This window comes from Artibeus jamaicensis, unplaced genomic scaffold, assembly GCF_021234435.1.
Source record: "Artibeus jamaicensis isolate MK-2021 breed Jamaican fruit bat unplaced genomic scaffold, CSHL_Jam_final contig_2259, whole genome shotgun sequence".
NCBI classification, from domain to species: domain Eukaryota; kingdom Metazoa; phylum Chordata; class Mammalia; order Chiroptera; family Phyllostomidae; genus Artibeus; species Artibeus jamaicensis.
The window spans coordinates 1,275,058-1,291,995 of NW_026521468.1; the positions used below are offsets into that span (position 1 = coordinate 1,275,058).

At 50.6% G+C, this 16,938-nt stretch overlaps 1 protein-coding gene across 4 annotated transcripts in view; it reads right to left on the reverse strand.

The window, feature by feature from the left end:
• Positions 1-707: 707 nt before the first annotated feature.
• The window catches only part of STAT3 (signal transducer and activator of transcription 3), a 55,863-nt gene continuing 39,632 nt past the window's right edge, over positions 708-16,938 (reverse strand). The window contains exons 9-24 of one of the 4 annotated variants that reach the window (XM_037149195.2): positions 16,455-16,613; positions 16,213-16,305; positions 15,313-15,372; positions 12,185-12,214; positions 11,992-12,085; positions 11,839-11,886; positions 9,545-9,628; positions 8,763-8,861; positions 8,487-8,622; positions 7,793-7,845; positions 7,461-7,555; positions 7,199-7,338; positions 6,569-6,778; positions 3,752-3,794; positions 3,345-3,407; positions 708-2,719 (exon numbers count right to left, since the gene is read on the reverse strand). In XM_037149195.2, the coding sequence (XP_037005090.1) occupies positions 3,383-3,407; positions 3,752-3,794; positions 6,569-6,778; positions 7,199-7,338; positions 7,461-7,555; positions 7,793-7,845; positions 8,487-8,622; positions 8,763-8,861; positions 9,545-9,628; positions 11,839-11,886; positions 11,992-12,085; positions 12,185-12,214; positions 15,313-15,372; positions 16,213-16,305; positions 16,455-16,613 (1,369 nt within the window). In that variant the 3' untranslated portion in view covers positions 708-2,719; positions 3,345-3,382. Of the gene's footprint in view, positions 2,720-3,344; positions 3,458-3,751; positions 3,795-6,565; positions 6,779-7,198; positions 7,339-7,460; positions 7,556-7,792; positions 7,846-8,486; positions 8,623-8,762; positions 8,862-9,544; positions 9,629-11,838; positions 11,887-11,991; positions 12,086-12,184; positions 12,215-15,312; positions 15,373-16,212; positions 16,306-16,454; positions 16,614-16,938 lie in introns of all 4 variants that reach the window. The other 3 variants (XM_037149182.2, XM_037149188.2, XM_037149177.2) reach the window with 3 other exon arrangements.

Consider the following 16,938-nt stretch of genomic DNA (forward strand, 5'->3'; position numbering starts at 1 on the left):
AGGGGAGAGCATTTCGGAGCTCAAAGCGAGGGAAGAGGGGCTGGCAGCTCGCCCTGGGAGGCGCAGGGGCCCAGAGCAGGGCTCCGGGGGTGGGCGGGGAGGGAAGCAGCCGCCAGCCCCGCCTGAGCGAAACTAATCTCGCTTCCATCTCTGCTGGGGGAAGGCGGCTCGTATATCTCACACCGGTGCTCAGATCAGCCCGTGGGACCCGGCTCCGGGGGAGGGGGCGGGCGAGCAGAGTGGGCGCCTGTGTCTGTGAATTATCACCGCTAACTGCGGGCCGAGCAGCAGCCAGCTCGGTGTTTAGTTTGTCCCCACGGAGTGACTGAAGAGTGAGTGATAATGGAGCCGCTGTGGCAGGGCAGGCCTTGGGGGTGGCCTGGGGTGGCTTATCAGGCCCCAGACGGGAGGCCCAGCTGCAAAGGCCCCGGGAGGGAGCAGGGAGGGAGGAAGAGAGAGAAGGGGGGTCTCCACTCTGACGCCTTTGTGCAAAGGAGTGTGACCCCTGGCTCCCAAGTGAGCCCTTACCTGGAAGCTGGTGACCACCACAAGGTGGGGAGGGCTGCTCCGCTCAGGGATGAGCGGCTCGGGTGACACCCCCCCCCCCCCCCGCACGCCAGGCCGCAGCCTCCTGTCTGGACTCTGGACTCAGGCTTGCCCTGTGTCTGAGGGACCTCCACCGGCCAGACGGAGCCGCCACACCATCAGACAGGTCCTATGCATTTTTATTTTGGGCAGTTAAAGTAGATACAGCAATATACAAAAAAAAAAAACCCCACAATAATATAAATTTTTACACTATGAAGTATACATTGGAATTGGATGCAGTGGCCAGAACAGCAGCTTACAAACCACTGTGTAAGTAGGTTAAGCGATCGATGGGAACCCCTTGGTGGGGCTGGGGTCAGGCGGGGGTGGACAATGGAGGGAAGACCGGCAGCTTCTGGAGGACCTGGTTCTTTCAGAGAGCGAGCAGACCAAGTCTCGGCTCCTCTCAGAACTTGGCTGCGACCGGAGTTAGACCCACCAGATACGAATGCTGCCTCAAAGCGCCGAGTTGGCTGCATCTGCTCCAGAGACGCCCGGCTCCTTGCCACAGGTCTAAACCTTCCCTCGTTTCATGAGTCAAAGTCATGAACAAGAGTGCTGCTGGCGAGGGGAGGGCTCCGTGCCAACCACTGCTAGGCAGGAGGGCAGAAAGGCCGAGGCAACCCGTTGGTCTTGGAGAGAAGGTCCTTACCCCCTTAATTCAGCAGCTGGCCAATTTGGGCATCTACAGACACTGACCAAATGATACAAAGTGGTTCTGGATGCCCCACTCTAGCCACGCCTCTGGCTAGAGGGGCCCCCACATCACAGACCAGCCCCCACGCTCCTAAGTATTCTGAAGGACACAGTAAATTTGACCTGTTCTGCCCCGGCTGTGGGGCCCCAGTGGACAGGTGGTAGTTAACGGTCGGGGGCGGGGCGGCTGGGTGCGACTCCCTCACACACGGACGGGCTGAGCCTCCGCCCTTGGCTTAGCCACGTGAAGAAGTAATTTACAGGTGCAGGCAATCGCCAAAAAACTGGGATAGGAACCACATTCCCTGAGCTCAACCAGACCCTTCGTTGGGGCCCCACAGTCTGAGTCACGTTCAACCTGTTACCTTTCTCCCTCTTATTCCAGGAAGTCCTGAGACCAGGAGTCCTAAAGCAAACAGGGCGAGGGACCTTTGGACACTGCAAGGAGCCACGCCACCCGAGGGGGTCAGGTGGACTGGGGGAAGGAAGGAGAACCATCCCGTTCCTTACAAGGCACCTGCAGCTCCACCTGGGCTCTGGAACAAGGGCACGAGCCCAGGAGGAGAGGGACAAGTTATAAACACCCCTCTGGCCAGCCCGACCCACTAACAGGCCAACACATAAAAGGGAAAATAAAAACCCTGTTTGTTTATTTTTTTAATCTAGAATGTTTAGGTTCTCCTTCAACCTTCCTATTTCAAAACCAAAGGCCAAACCACGGCTCCAGACATCTTTTCAGGATCTGAAGCCCATTTCAGGGTTTATATAAAGTCTCAGCCTGGAGAAAGCCAAATGCCCAAAGCACCAAGGAGGCCATCAACTGAGTTTTCTTAAATACAGAAAAGGCTATGCTGATACAATGTTTTTTGCCCTTTAATTATTATTATTTTTTTAATTTAAAAAGAAACCTAGGGGCTTTGCAAGTCCTCTCTTTTATTTGGACATTAGCAAGGTTAAAAGTGCAATGCCAGGGTTCGCAGCTAGAGGCAGCCTGTGGCATGAGCTTCGGAGACCGGCGGAGGGACGCCGCGCACAGAGGCACTTGTCTAGCGAGCTGCTGAGAAAGGAGGGCCGGGGAGCAAAGAAGAAACAGCGTTTCCTTTTTCTCCCTCCAGCCGCCCCTTCCACATCCCCGATCACAGTATCAGAGAACGCTTTCTTAATTTGCATGTAGATAAAAGCATATCACCCACATTCATTCATTTCTCTATTTGAAAAAAGTGCCCAGATCGCTCAAAGACAGCAGGAGGAGGAGATTCAGACAAATCCGGAACCACAGCGCTGGGAGTTCCGACGCTCCGGGGGGGTTGGCTGTGGGGGTGGGACACAGGTAGGCACCTCCCTGTCTCTCTCTGCGGCTCCGGTCCTCCCGCGGCGCCTCACATGGGGGAGGTGGCGCACTCTGAGGTCAGCTCCATGTCGAATGTGAGGGACTCTGGAGGGACACACAGGGAGAGCCGGGTCAGTTGCCTGAGCCCTTCAGCCAGCCAGCCAGCAGGGCACAGCCCTCACCCTTTGGGGGATGGAGGCTCAGGCCACCTGCGCCCTGGAGGGGCACAGTCGGACGGCCCAGATCCACACTCCTCTCTACGGGGTCTTGCCCTCTGGAAGGGTGGTCCCCGCTGACCTGAGTCACTCGCAACTCTGTATGTTCAGAGACGACCAGGCCTCCCCACTGAAAGTGGCAGCCTGAAGCCGCGGGGGGGGGGGGGGGGGGGTCCACACGGGAGGGGCTGCAGCTACCAACACCCGGCAGGCTGCAAAGACCCAGTGCGAGAAGCCTCATCCATTTTCCTCTTACACAGTGAAATGACAGCTGTTTGGATTTATTGGGCTAAATAGAAAATATTAAAATTAACCTCACCTGTTCCTTTTCACTGTTTTTAACGTGACTACTAGAAATTCACACTTAAATGCGCGTCACGGCCCGTTGCTGGTGGAGAACGCCGATCTCAGGCCCCTTTTACAAGCCGCATGACCAGCGCTCGGCTCTGCACACGGGAGGTCACCCCAGGGGGACCAACTTCCCTCACAGGGACGCCTGCCAACCAAATACTCACCGAACTGCCCTCCCGAGGAGGGCTCGGCACCTTCACCGTTATTTCCAAACTGCATCAATGAATCTAAAGTGCGGGGGGACATCGGCAGGTCAATGGTATTGCTGCAGGTCGTTCTGTAGGAAAGGGGAGCAGCGGGACGGCGAGGGCCGGGTTGACAAGGCACAGTGGGTAAAAAAAAAAAAAAAGAAGAAAAAAAGAACAAAACACACACACACAAGCCATCAAACTCTGGTCTCCAACGGAAAAATAAAAGCTCAAACTTCTTAAACACACCAGGTCACTTGGAGTACTAAACACAGCCCAGGGCCTTCCAACCCTTTGTGGGGTAACTCGTGCCCAGCGTCCCACCCCAGGGGGAACTGAGGACATTAGAAATGAAGGTGAAATTGGGAAAGGAAGCCACTTACGGTGTCACGCAGATAAACTTGGTCTTCAGGTAGGGGGCGGCACCTGGGAGGAGGAAAACAGGGGCTTACTCGTCGGGACCCCATTCTGGTGCCCGGCGGGAGGAAGCCGGCTGCCTCGCCAGGCTGCCTGGAAACTCACTCTGTCTGCGAGCAGGGACCGCTCCGAGGCTGCCCCTCCTCACTGTGCACTGTTCGATGTGTGAGGCACGTGCAGCTTGGAAGGAAGCTCAATTCTCTCGGTAGAGCTTTCCTTAGCCGCAGGACTGCACAGCACACCCTCACCGACCTGTGCCCGGACCGTGCCGACACCTGACTGCGGGGGTGTGTCTGGGGGCAGTTGCTGGCCCGGCCGTCTGGCTCAGATGCTTCTCCGCACGCAGGGGCAGAGCTCTGTGGCCTGGGCACCCTGTTCGGGTACCAGCGCCACCAGGCCTCTCAGGGGACACGAAGCCTCTAATGCGCGTGGTTCCACAGCCAAGGGTCACACCTTCCATTCCCACTGGCACTAATCTGCCTCTACTATGTTTTTAGGCAAGGGTGTCAGCAACTCTCCCGCTGGGTAACCATGTCACACAGAAAGCAGCCTCTGTCACAGGGGGATGTTTGTGGACTCTGGACTGGAAGACAGGAGCCCAGAACCTGGGGCTGGACGCTTCGCCCCTCATGTACACAATAGATGGGACCGGGAAGAGAGGGGGCGCCCATTTCCGTCATTTATAACCCTTGTCCTGTAATGAGACGTGTGAAAATTGGAAGAAATGCATTTTCAGTGCTCCGTGCTTACACCGAGAGGCCAGGGAAGCTTGGAGATACTGGCACAAAACTTGGGGCACGGGGTGCAGTGAGGTGGGTGGAGAGAGGCACATTTACAAAGCGAGAGGCTTCTGTAGAAACTGAGGGATCGGGACGGATGACGACCGTCTGAGAAAACACACAGCCAAGGGGCCCTCAGGTCCCTGCCCCTAAGTTCGATTTTTGGCTGTGAAGTAGATTCGGGCAGTGCAGCCCCACACAGGCCACGGAGGCGGGTGCTGGTGTCCCGGAGCCCCATCTGGCCCAGGCCTCTGGGTAGCTGAGCCCCAGACAGAGAGGGTCTAACCCTGTGACCGAGGCAGCCGAGAAAGCAGCTTCAGCCTGGGAAGGGGCAGCTCAAGCCCGGGAGGGCTGGGACTAAGCTGATTTATGGCTCCATTCAAGGTTACGCGCGTGCTCTGTCCAGTGTGTACGGTAGGGATCTGTCGTTTCTAAGAGGGGTCTCTCTCCCCAAACCACAAGGAGGGACTTTGTGGGCTTACGGAGGAGCAAGGAGGAAGGAAGAGTCCTGGAAAACCACCTACCTCCCTCAGAGGGAGACAGTAACACTTTGTGACGGGGGGAGAAAGGAAACAGTCACAGGCCCACCTGCCTGGGGACCCCCGTGTTAATACAGGGCTCCAGGCACACGCTGCCACCCCTGCGTGCCCCGCCTACCCCACCCCCAGGCTCCGGGCTCACCGTGCTGAGCCCCTCTCTGCACTCAGCCCACACCCGCCTCCCCAGGGGCAGGCGAAGCCCTCAAATCACTCGTTCCTGTTTCATGACAGGCATTTTGCCCCTCAGGAAACACCGATGTTTCCAGGCAGGAAAGGCTGGTGCCTGCCTGGCACACAGGAGGGGCAGATGGTTGCAGAGGACACAGCCTCGGACTGGGGACTTGGACCCTGAAAACTTAATTAGTTGGAGGACCAGCACATGGACCTGAGTGTCCTCTGCAGGAGGAACAAAGAGCAGCGTGACGAGGGCTGATAAACACACCTCCCAACCGAAGCACAGCATGGAAAGAGAGATAAGTGGCAGACAGGAAGTGAGAGCTAAACTCTTCTAGAATGTGAACAAAACTCAAAACCAGAACAAGGGGAAAGGAAAGCCAACTGTCGACTAGCTCAAATTCCCTCTTCCACTTCCTCCTCTTCCCACCCCGAGAAGTTCTCCAGAGGGAATCCCTACGAGAAAGCAGGAGCGAAGCTGGGGAGTTCGTGTGCGAGCTCTCGGCACAAACACCGTCTTTTCCACACCAGCCGGGGCAGGGAAGGTAACCTCACGGGGTCACGTTAAACCACTGTTGGCTGCGTGATTAAGAAAAGTTAAATACAAACAAAAATGGCAAATCACAGATTCCTCATCAGGGAACCCGGAGAGTCGAAAGCAGGAACACAGGTGGGACCAGGCCAGAAGGGCTCCGCCCCTCCACGCTGAAGGCAGTGCTCCTTCAGGTTACAGGTTCAATACTCAGCTACTCGCATACAACTTACACGGACGCATTAAAAATATCTCCTGTTCAACAGCTGCACAGTCTGCATACCGCATTGCACAGCCCTCCCACTGGTTACCATCCAGCCCTTCAATCACCGCCCTCCTGACTCCGCTCTCGGAGCTGCTGCTGCGAACACTCATTTCCTCCAGGGCGCCTTTCTCCGTCCCACTCAAGGCTGCTGACGGCGCCCAGTGACGGGGAAAAGGAAGTGCGCCAGACTGAGGTCTGGGTCACAAGCCTCCCAGCACCTGCTAGGTGAGGCGCGCTCTGCTGCCTGGGCACCTATTACTGAAGAATTCTACCCTTGCTTTCTCTTTGCAGCGTCTCGGGTGTGTCTGGGGGGTGGAGATGCTGCCTGGGGGGGTACAGACTGGTGACTCTGAGTCCTCTCCTCTGCAAAGTGCCTTCCCATAAAGAGGAATTCTGGTCACTGGGTCTGCAGGCACTCACCTGTCCGTTCTCCAAGGACCCTACAGCCTCCCCCTTCTCCCCAGAAGGGCCTGACGTGGAAAATCAACAACTACCTGTGTCGGCCTCGGGGTGCTCCTGGCTCTCTGGCCGACAGTACTTTCCGAACGCCTCTTCCTTAGGAATGTCAGGGTAGAGGTAGACCAGGGGCGACACCAGGATGTTGGTGGCATCCATGATCTTGTAGCCCATGATGATTTCCGCGAACGACATGTTGTTCAGCTGCTGCTTGGTGTACGGCTCCACCGACTGGATCTGGGTCTTCCCTGCGGGGGGTGGGGTACGGGAGGGGGAATGATGCCACCCTGCGGCCGGGCACCCCGGGCATCCTGCCCAGCCTCCTGGCACTGCGAACATGTTCGCCAGGCTTCTGGAGAGGCTACCCGGCTGGGCCACAGGTAATACACTTAAACAACAACTTGCATAACATACAGGAACAGGATAGGTAAGAAAGGAGATGAAGACTAAAACTTAAATTGCAAATTTTTAGGCAAATATTAGCCCCTGGAGCGAGCAAAACAAAATTGGAAAACTAATCCTTCCGCAGGGAGAATTTTGAGAAAAGAAGTCACCCCTAAATTTTGCAAGCCTCAGGCAGGAGGTGCAAGGCCACCTCTGCCCACTAGAGGGCAGTGGGTGCTTGGAACTAGCAACAGCAAAGGAGTGGGGGGAGCAGCCAAGCTTACCACTGATGTCCTTCTCTACCCAAGTGAAGGTGACGCCTCCTTCCTTGCTGCTTTCACTGAATCTTAGCAGGAAGGTGCCTGGGGGCTTGGTGCTCAAGATGGCCCTCTCCCGTTCCTTGCTGATAAAGCCCATTATGTACCTGGAGCCGAAGAGAAACAGCAAGTAGGTTTGGATGGAAGGGGTCCCAGCCCCAGGCCTGCCAAGAGGGCAGGTGACTCATCACACCTCTGCAAGCTGCCAGACACCAGAGTGTCAACCTACCCTTCGTTCCAAAGGGCCAGAATGTACTTTTTCACCAGATCGATGATATTGTCCAGCCAGACCCAGAAGGAGAAGCCTTTGCCAGCCATGTTTTCCTGGGGAAAAGAACAATGGAAAGTCAAGTCCACCACCGCCCTAGCCTCTTCCTTCCTCGGGGCTCAGTGCCACCAACACCCTCGGGCCTGGCTGTCCCCAGGTGGGGCCTACTGGCCGCTAGACTACGAGTCTGGGACCTTTGTGCCCAGTGCCCTCCGTGACAACCCTACAGGTAAGCACCACCTCCCACACCTGCTCCCAAGATGTGATGGCAAGGAGCTGACAAGATTGCTTACTTTGCAAAACTTAGCCCACGTGATCTGACACCCTGAATAGTTCACACCAGGTCCTGAAGGAAAAAAGAATAAAGCAGTGTAATTTCCGGCTTTGAATGAAGATCTTATTTCTTGAAACAGAACAATACTCACATACATTTGTCTCAATGGGCCATGAAACCACCGGTTTTCCTGTATTTGAAGGTGGCCACCAGGTGCCCACATGCACACGTGTGCTTACACAAGCGAGCACACGCACCCACACACTAATAAGGCGATAGCTGGTATTAAAGGGTCACATTTGGTGACAGCACAGGACAAAGCTACTCACAGTCCAGGGAGCACATAAAATATTCTACTAAAATTTTTTCCAGGAAAAAAAATGAAAAACAAACCAGTTTATTGAAGAAAAGGACAGGGACGCGAGGCCTGTAGCTCTACCCTCTAGCACGCGCTTCGTGTATCATCCTGAGATTAGACAAAGTAGGGCCCAGGGAGGGTGACGGAGACGCCACCAAGGGAAAAGACATCTGCCACCCAGCTGGTAAGAATGATCACCAGGAGGCCAACTTCCTCCACACCCAGCTCCCCCTGCGGGGCCTGCACCCTTGGCCCCGACCAGGAGCCTTGCTCAGTCACCTTTCTTAAATGAAGGGCCCCACAGACGGGCCCCTTTTCTGAGGAGTGTAGGAGGGAAAGGAGGTGAAGTGCTGACCTAGGAGTTTCTCTGCCAGCGTGGTCAACTGCTCGATGCTCAGCCCTCGCTTCGTGGTGGAAGAGAACTGCCAGCTCAGCACCTCGGCCACCTGATCCCAGGTTCCGATGGGGGGCTTCGTGAAAAAGTTCACATTCTGGCGAAAACGACACATTTGCTCACTTAGATGAGAGGGCAGCGCTGGCGGGGCCTGCTCAAGGCCACACAACAGCCTCCGGGCAGCAAGGAGCTGGGGGGGGAGAAGGCAGGTTTCCCCCCAGAGGACACGGCGCTGACCTTGGGGTTGTTGGTCAGCATGTTGTACCACAGGATGGACGCCCAGGCATTTGGCATCTGGCAGATGTTGGAAATCACCACCACGGGCAGGGAGTGGGTCTGTGGGGTGGGCGGGAGATGAGTGGGTGAGAAAGATGGCCCTCTCGGCTCCAAGAATCTCTCCACCGGTGTCTCTGGGGTTTGGAGCCAAAGGCCGTGCTGTGAGCCACCACCACTGCCACCAGAGGCGGGAGGGTGCTGAGCACGGGCCAAGGACTCGGGCTGTGGTCTGCTTGCAGCCGGGGGTGGGTAAAGCCTGACTGGCTCAGAGCTGGACTCACGGGCCACGGGTCCTCCCCGAACAGGAGCCGTGTCTGCCCGGTGAGCGGAGAGGCTCCAGAAATCAAAGACTAGGGTCCCTGCTGTTTCAGGCGTATCTTTAATTTAAAGATCAAGAACATCGGGAGAGGAAAATGCAAAGGCCACAATTTTCTGTGTGCTAAAAACACTAGCTATTTAACTATATTTTGCCCAAACTTTAGAAATTAGCTACCATCAATTTCTAAATACAGACCTTCGTATCAAGTTTGCTTACAGCTGAGTATACATGTGTCTTCTAAGCACTCAGGCAGAACTGCACTTTCGAATGGGGTATTAAAGGGTTTTTTTTAGAAAAACAAGCAAAAAACAAACACAGTGCCTTACACAGAGTCATCATCCCCCTTCTGCAGTAAAACCCCACCCAGAAGGTCTTGTCCTGACCCTCGCATATGGCGACATCCCCATTCTGCCTCAGGACTCACCTCTAGGTCTATCTTGAGGCCTTGGTGATATACCTCAGTCTCAAAGGTGATCAGGTGCAGCTCCTCAGTCACAATCAGGGAGGCCTACGGCACGGAGAACGGCATTCAGGACTGACAGCGTTGGGGAGCAGAGTAACATACCACAGCCACGCTGCACGAACGAGGGTAACCCACTGGGTGGCCACAAGCAAACCGCCAGGGCCCGGGCCCCCATATGCGCCCGTCAACACCAGGACTCGCCAGTGTGACAGCTCTCACCCTGATCTCTCACTGGGTTTTATAATATTACAGAGCCGACCGGTCACTTGTAAGATGGGCGAGGTGCAGAGAGAAACAAAATGATGGACGCTGTGCACCTGCCACCTAGTTTAAGGAAGAGACCATTACCACTGAGATCCTCTGGGTCTTTCCTTAATCTGTTCCCTGCCCTCCTCATTCAGGTGTAACTGCTACTTTATCTTTTTGGGTTTATCATTTCCTAGCTTTATAATTATGGCTTCACCATAACTATATCTCTAAACAGTATACATAGTTTATTTTAGATGCTGTGACCCTTATACACACGGAATCACACGCCATGCATTCTTTGGTGACTCCCTTTTCGCATCTGTGTGGGTGTGTGTCAGGGATCCTACTCATTTCCACTGCTGTGTGGTGTCCTATCACGTGGCTACACCAGAGATCGCTGACCCGTCCTGGCGTAGGCGAGTATTCATGTGACGTGTTTAGGGCTTGTCATCATGCCACTGTGACATTCTGCACATGTCTCCTGGGACACACGTGCAACGCTTTCCCTATTGCTAACTTCCAGGAGTGGCCCTGCTGACGTATACGGTGTGTCCGTTTTCTAAGGACACATGGTTCTCCGCTGCAGCCCTAACGATCTGTACTCCCACTGTCAGCGGCAGCCTTGTTTCAAACAAGAGTTACCAATGAATTTCGAAAAGTGGAAATTTCAATTCATTTTTAAAATATTCTTTTTCTGATTTTAAAGGTAATATGTGTTCAGTTTAAAATGCAAATAATACAGAGACAGTATAGAGTAGCCTCCAATACTAACAGCAGCACAAATTCATAAGCGCTGCCTGGTGTATAGATCTGCAGAATTTTTTTAAAAGATTTTATTTATTTATTTTTACACAGGGGGAAGGGAGGGAGAAAGGAGAAGAGAAAGGTTAATGTGTGGCTGCCTCTCGAGCGCCCCCTACTGGGGACCTGGCCCACAACCCAGGCATGTGCCCTGACTGGGAATCAACCAGCGACCCTTTGGTTCGCAGGCCAGTGCTCAATCCTTTGAGCCACACTAGCCAGAGCATCCTCTAGAATTTTTTTTTAAATTTTTAATTGTTGTTCAATTACAGTTTTCTGTCTTTTACTCCCATCCCAGCCCACCCACCCAGACCTCCCCACCTCGCTCCCATTTCCACCCCTCTAGTTCTTGTCCATGCCTCTAGAATTTTTTAATGCACACACGAATATACAAAAAGCAGTGTAGTATATTTTTAAAGGAATATACTAATATACTACTTGGATTATTTTGCATCTTGCTTTTTTCCAAACAAACAATGCCATATACATTTTAACATATCACTGAACATAAACTACTTCACTCTTTACTGTCAAGCATTATAAATCTAATTTGTTGTTTTTTAAGACCGGCTACATTTTAGAGAAGAGAGAAAAAAAATGGCTCAGAGACAAATACCAGAAAAAGAGCAGGGTGTCACAATTTTTCTTAAAAGATTAAAAACTAGTTTTTGGTTACATTTGCCTATTTTTCTTAAAGTTTATTCTTGACACGGAGAATCCAATAATCTGAATCAGTGGGAGGCAGAGAAAAAATAAGGGGGATAAACAACAGATAGGTTTTGCTCTTTTTCTTTTTAAAACTGTTTTAGCTCGGATTCGTTACATCCTTCTATCCCACCTCAGTGAGAAAAATGTCATAAAAAAATGGAGCCAAGTGGTGCCAGCTGGCAGGCACTGGAAGAGGAATTTGGAAAGCCCCGGCCAGCAGCAGGCCCCCGTGTCACTAAATGGGTGTGGGTAGCACGCAGGGGTACTTTCCACTCCTACTGCTCCAAGATCTGACTCCTGGGGCGATCGAGGAAATTGATCTCCAAGCCTGAGAACCCAGGGCAGATGGGACTTCTGATCGTGTCGTTTTGGTCCACGGTGACTTTTCTGAATGACTGCAGCTGAAACTGCTGGGTGGCGGCTGTAATTCTAGGCCCTTTTTCTCTCCCCCTCGGAGAGAACCCTCCAGGCTGGCCTCCGCCCCCAGTAAAACTCACGTCACAGTTGGCTCGGCCCCCGTTGCCACATCTTTGCTCTCTCAGGGTCTGTAAGGAAAGCAAAGGGCATCCCTGTCACGTGAGGCTCTCGCCCCTCCCCTTTCCCTCTGCCAGGGGCCCACAGAGATGGGGGTGCAGGTTTCCCCAGCATACCAAGTGTTTGAATTCTGCAGAGAGGCTGCCGTTGTTGGATTCCTCCATGTTCATGACTTTCGTGTTTGTGCCCAGAATGTTAAATTTCCGGGATCTGAATCACAGGAGAAAAACCCACCACGTAAGTGACTGGGGGGCCGGAGGACGAAGTTAGACCGAACAGAACGGAAGGAAGCCTCTAGGCTGAACTCACCCTCTGAGAGCGGCTACATCCCCCGAGTCCCTGTTGAGAACACAAACCCGTGTTAATAAGACAGTCCCTGGGTTTCTTCAGAAAAATCTACTTTCAACCCCAGTAATTTACTCTGATAGAAAATGGCTGTGCTGCTGGGAATTTCGATACGCTACTCAATTACATCATACGTGTGAAATATAACAACCCTGTGCATGCTCACGCAGTAGACACAGCTGGTCGCCTACCCGACACCTGCTGCCCTCTTCCTAACTGAACTTGGACGCTGCTCATCATGTCCATCAGAGCACTGCATGCCCACAGTGCAGAGGTCCAGGGGGGTGAGGACGTGACCTACACAGTCTCAGTTAGACTCAGAAGGAACTGTACCCCAGGCCGGATTAACTAACACATTCCTGAGCTTCAGCTGAACATGAGCAAGGAAGCGTGTGGCCTTTGTCACAAGCAATCGTGTTGCAACCCAGAAGGGGACCTTGGAAAGCAGGAGACACTATGATGACAGAGAAGAGACAGGAGGTTCTGGGTCCTTGATGCTGTCAGTGAGTCACTAATCTCACTGTCAGGAAGCCGGCCTAACTCTGCATTTCCGGTTACGCTGGGGGGCAGACTTCCTTACTGTGTACCTTCCCCTGGATCTGCTGTGAGGGTTCACTGTTACCTGCCACCCAGATGGTCCCGGTTGATATACTATTATTCCCTGTGTGTCCATTGCTCTTTAACTCTGTGTTTTTAATATGTAGTCTTTTTAAATAGTCACATTTCTTGGTCTTTTCCTTCTTTTTATTATTTTATACTGTTTTGAAAGTCTCCATTGCTACATATTCTCTTACTTTTTTAGGATTAAAAATAGTTACTATTTATTAAACAGTGTATTCCAAGTGTGTTTACAAATAAATACTGATCAGTTTTTAAACCACTCAGAAGATATATTTCCATATATCCCATTTTAGAACTTCAGAGTCTTCATCATCATAGTCTCCCTATGTCTAACCTACCTTTCTTTTTTTAAAAAAACATTCCTTTTGTATTATAGCTTCGATGTGTAATTGATGAACAATAAACTGTGCCATTTAAAATGCCCAATTTGATACGGTTTGATAGATGCATATATACGATGTACACCTGTCGAAACATCAGCCCCACCGAGATAAGGAGCACACCTGCCATTTTCGGTTTCCCCGCACCTGTCTGCGCTCTACTTCCCACCCCCCCACCCCACCCCACCCCACCCCCTTCCTCGGCAACGGCTGATCTGCTTTCAGCCACTACAGATTCATTTGCATGTCTAGAATTTTGCATAAATGGAAATATATCCTATGTACTTTGTATTTCTTCCAGATGCTTCCACTCAGCATAATTTTTCTGAGATTTATTCACGTGTCCCAACAGTCCGTTCCCTTCTGTGTGTGAGCAACACTCCGTTCTGCGGATACACCACAGACCGGTTTATTCGTTCGCCTGTGCACAGACATCGACCTACAAATGGACATTTGTTCACAGCCCCCACATGTGCCCGTGCGCTTTCATTTCTCTGTGTTAACACCTCGGAGCGGAAAGTTTGGGACGCAGGGAGGTGCACGTTTACGGTTTAGGAAACTGCCAGACTGTTTCCCAGAGTGGTTTTACCATGTGGCCATTTCGCCACCATTACTTATACACCTGCCTACTTTTAAGATACTTTTCTTTAAACACATAAATACACCTGGAATTTATTCTCATGGACAGTAAAACTAACTTCTCTAATTCCACAATATCAAGTTGTGAGGTATCATTAATTGCTTATTTGTCTCCATTTTTACACTCTCCCTTCCTCACTGAAATGTCTTCCTCAAACAGACTTTACACGTTTCTGTTAAGCTGATCACAATACATTTTTACTTTTTTTGCTTATTGTGAGATCATTTTCCTATTATATTTCTAACATAAGATAGGTTAATACTAACATATGGTTGAAGCTATTGATTTTTGCTTATTTATTTATTTATTTATGAAACCTACCACCTTCCTCAAGTCCCTTATTTCATTAGTAATTACTTTCCAGTTTATTCTAGTATAATTTCCAAATAAATAATTATGTGAAAATAAAAGTACAATGAATATATTTCTCTTTTATTTTTCTATTAATTTTAGGGACAGAGGAAAAGAGAGAAAAAAATCAATTTGTTGTTCTACTTATTTATGCTATCATTGGTTGATTCTTGCATTTGCCCTGACCAGGAATTGAACCTGCAATCTTGGTATATCAGGACAATGCTCTAACCACCTGGGCTACCCTGCCAGGGCCATTTTCTGTTTTCTAATCTCTTTAATAGCTATATACTAGCCCTGGCTGGTGTGGCTCAATGGGTTGAGTGTCGGCCTGTGAACCAAAAGGTTCTGGTTCAATTCCCAGTCAGAATACAAGCCAGGCTTACAGGCCAGGGCCCCATGTGGGGGTATATTTATCGATGTATCTCCAATGTTACTCTCCCTTTCTTTCTCCCTCCCTTCCCCTCTTTCTAAAAAAAATAAATAAATATTTTTTGAAAAGCTATATGTATTTTGCCCTGGCTGGTGTAGCTCAGTGGATTGAGTGCTGGCCTTTGAACCAAAAGGTCACTGGTTTGATTCCCAGTCAGGGCACATGCCTGGGTTGCAGAACTGGTCCCCAAGCGGGGGCGCACAAGAGACAACCACACATTGATGTTTCTCTCCCTCCAATTCCCCTCTATCTAAAAATAAATAAAATCTTTAAATAAAAAAGAGCTATGTGTATTTTAATATTTGAAAGGTATTGTCAAATTCTGAAAATTATTCTATCATGGTGAAGTGTAGAACAATTTAAAACATCCATTTTCCTCATATTCAGTTTTATATAATATGTATAAATTACATTTATAAATAAAAAATGAAAGAAAAGGAAGGACTCAAAGTCACCACAACAATCACAGCTCACATCGGCACCACTAACTCTGGTTCTATTCAGGCGCGTAAATGACAGCGCACTGTAAGTCTGATGAGAACTTTTGTTCAAAGAAACAGAGATCTCTAAAGGGAGAGAAAGTCTCTGAAGTTCATATGATGATTGTCAAAGCTCTCATTTGTCACTTGAAAAAAAAGGAAAAAGGGCTAAGGTAAAGGGTACTTACTTGTCAATGCACACTTTGATTTTAAGCTGATAATTTAACTCAGGGAATTTGACCAGCAATCTATTACCAAAAAGAGAAGAAAAATTTCTGAGCAAAGAAAAAAAACAATCTAGTTTAGAAACAAAACAAAACATCATAAGGTTCCCCTAACAACGTCTAGCTAAAGAAACATAAAATTTATAACTCTTCATTTTTAAGAGGTGAATAATGACAACCCCGAATTCCTCTTTCTGCCAGTACTGTCTTTGATGTTAAGTGAAGCATCCTCCCTTTAGGCCAAAGGTACTGAAAAAAAAAAAGCCTAAGAAGTAAGAACTTGGACAAAGTTGTGAGAGATTCAGCAAAGGATAATAAAAGCCATTACAGTCATACGTGCTCTGCAGCTGCTTTTCTTTCCATTAAACCTGAAACCTAACACCACACCGAGTTTCTGAGTGGGAAGTTCCACCGCAGGAGGGCAAACCCCAGCACACCTGTCTGACTCGAGTGTGAAAGTAACGCGCCACCGCAGGCCCACCACCCACTTGCCCTGCGGTGCCCCTTAGCTCTACACCACTAAGCCTTACTCCCTCCCTGAAAATACCCGGGGAGAAGCAGGCTCCAAGTCCAGAAAACGACTGGCATTATTCTGCCCCCTTCGAGGGGCAGAAGGAAACACTGTGTTCCCAGACTCCAGGACTGACGTTATACGACATGGCCTGGTAACCTCAAAAAGATGACTCTTCCTTAGCTTTTGGCGGAGGAAACAAAAATCGAGTTCATATTACGCCAGCGAATTCCACACCCGCCTCGGTGCTGCCTGAGATGCCTGCGAAGAACAGCCCTGGCCTCCGACTGTGCTTTCGTCCGAAGAACGTCCCTCCATAAACCAGCTACCAAAAGTGGAAGTCCATGGCCCACCTGACTTTGGTCGTAAACTGGACGCCGGTCTTGATGACCAGAGGCCGGTCGGGGTGCATGGGCATGCAGGGCTGCCGCTCAACCACAAAGGCACTGAAAGGGAGAGCGGACAGCAGTTCACTCACTGCGCAGTGGGGGGCCAGCCTTCATCCTGTGCGGCTGAAGGGAGCCCGTCTCTGGGTTAAGGATGCGATTGGGGGCGGGCGACAGTGATGGGGGGAGGGACAAGGATTCTAAGTTACCTTTTCATTAAGTTCCTGAAGAGCTCCACGATCCTCTCCTCCAGCATGGGCCGGTGCTGCACGATAGGGTCCCCTTTGTAGGACACTTTCTGCTGCAGCTCCTCCAGTTTCTTAATTTGTTGGCGGGTCTGAAGTTGAGATTCTGCTAATGAGGTTATCCTGCCATTAAATAAGGAAGTTACCAGTTACCGAAGGGAGGGTACACGGGTACGTGAGGTGGGGAAGAAGGGAATACCCCAGCCGTAAGCACCACGCTGCAGTCCTCTAAATAAGAAAGGGGGGCTTTTCTTATTGTCGTAAAATATGCATAACCTAACATTTACCATCTGTAGGCATACAATTCAACTAAATAAGAAAAGGGGGAATTTACTCTGCATTCAATAAAAAAGGGGGAATTTATAAATTCCTTTGCCTTTTTAAAATAGTCCCTTCCTAAAATTTTACATTTCAAAGAGGTAGCTGGGCACAAAAGAAGAAGTGTCAA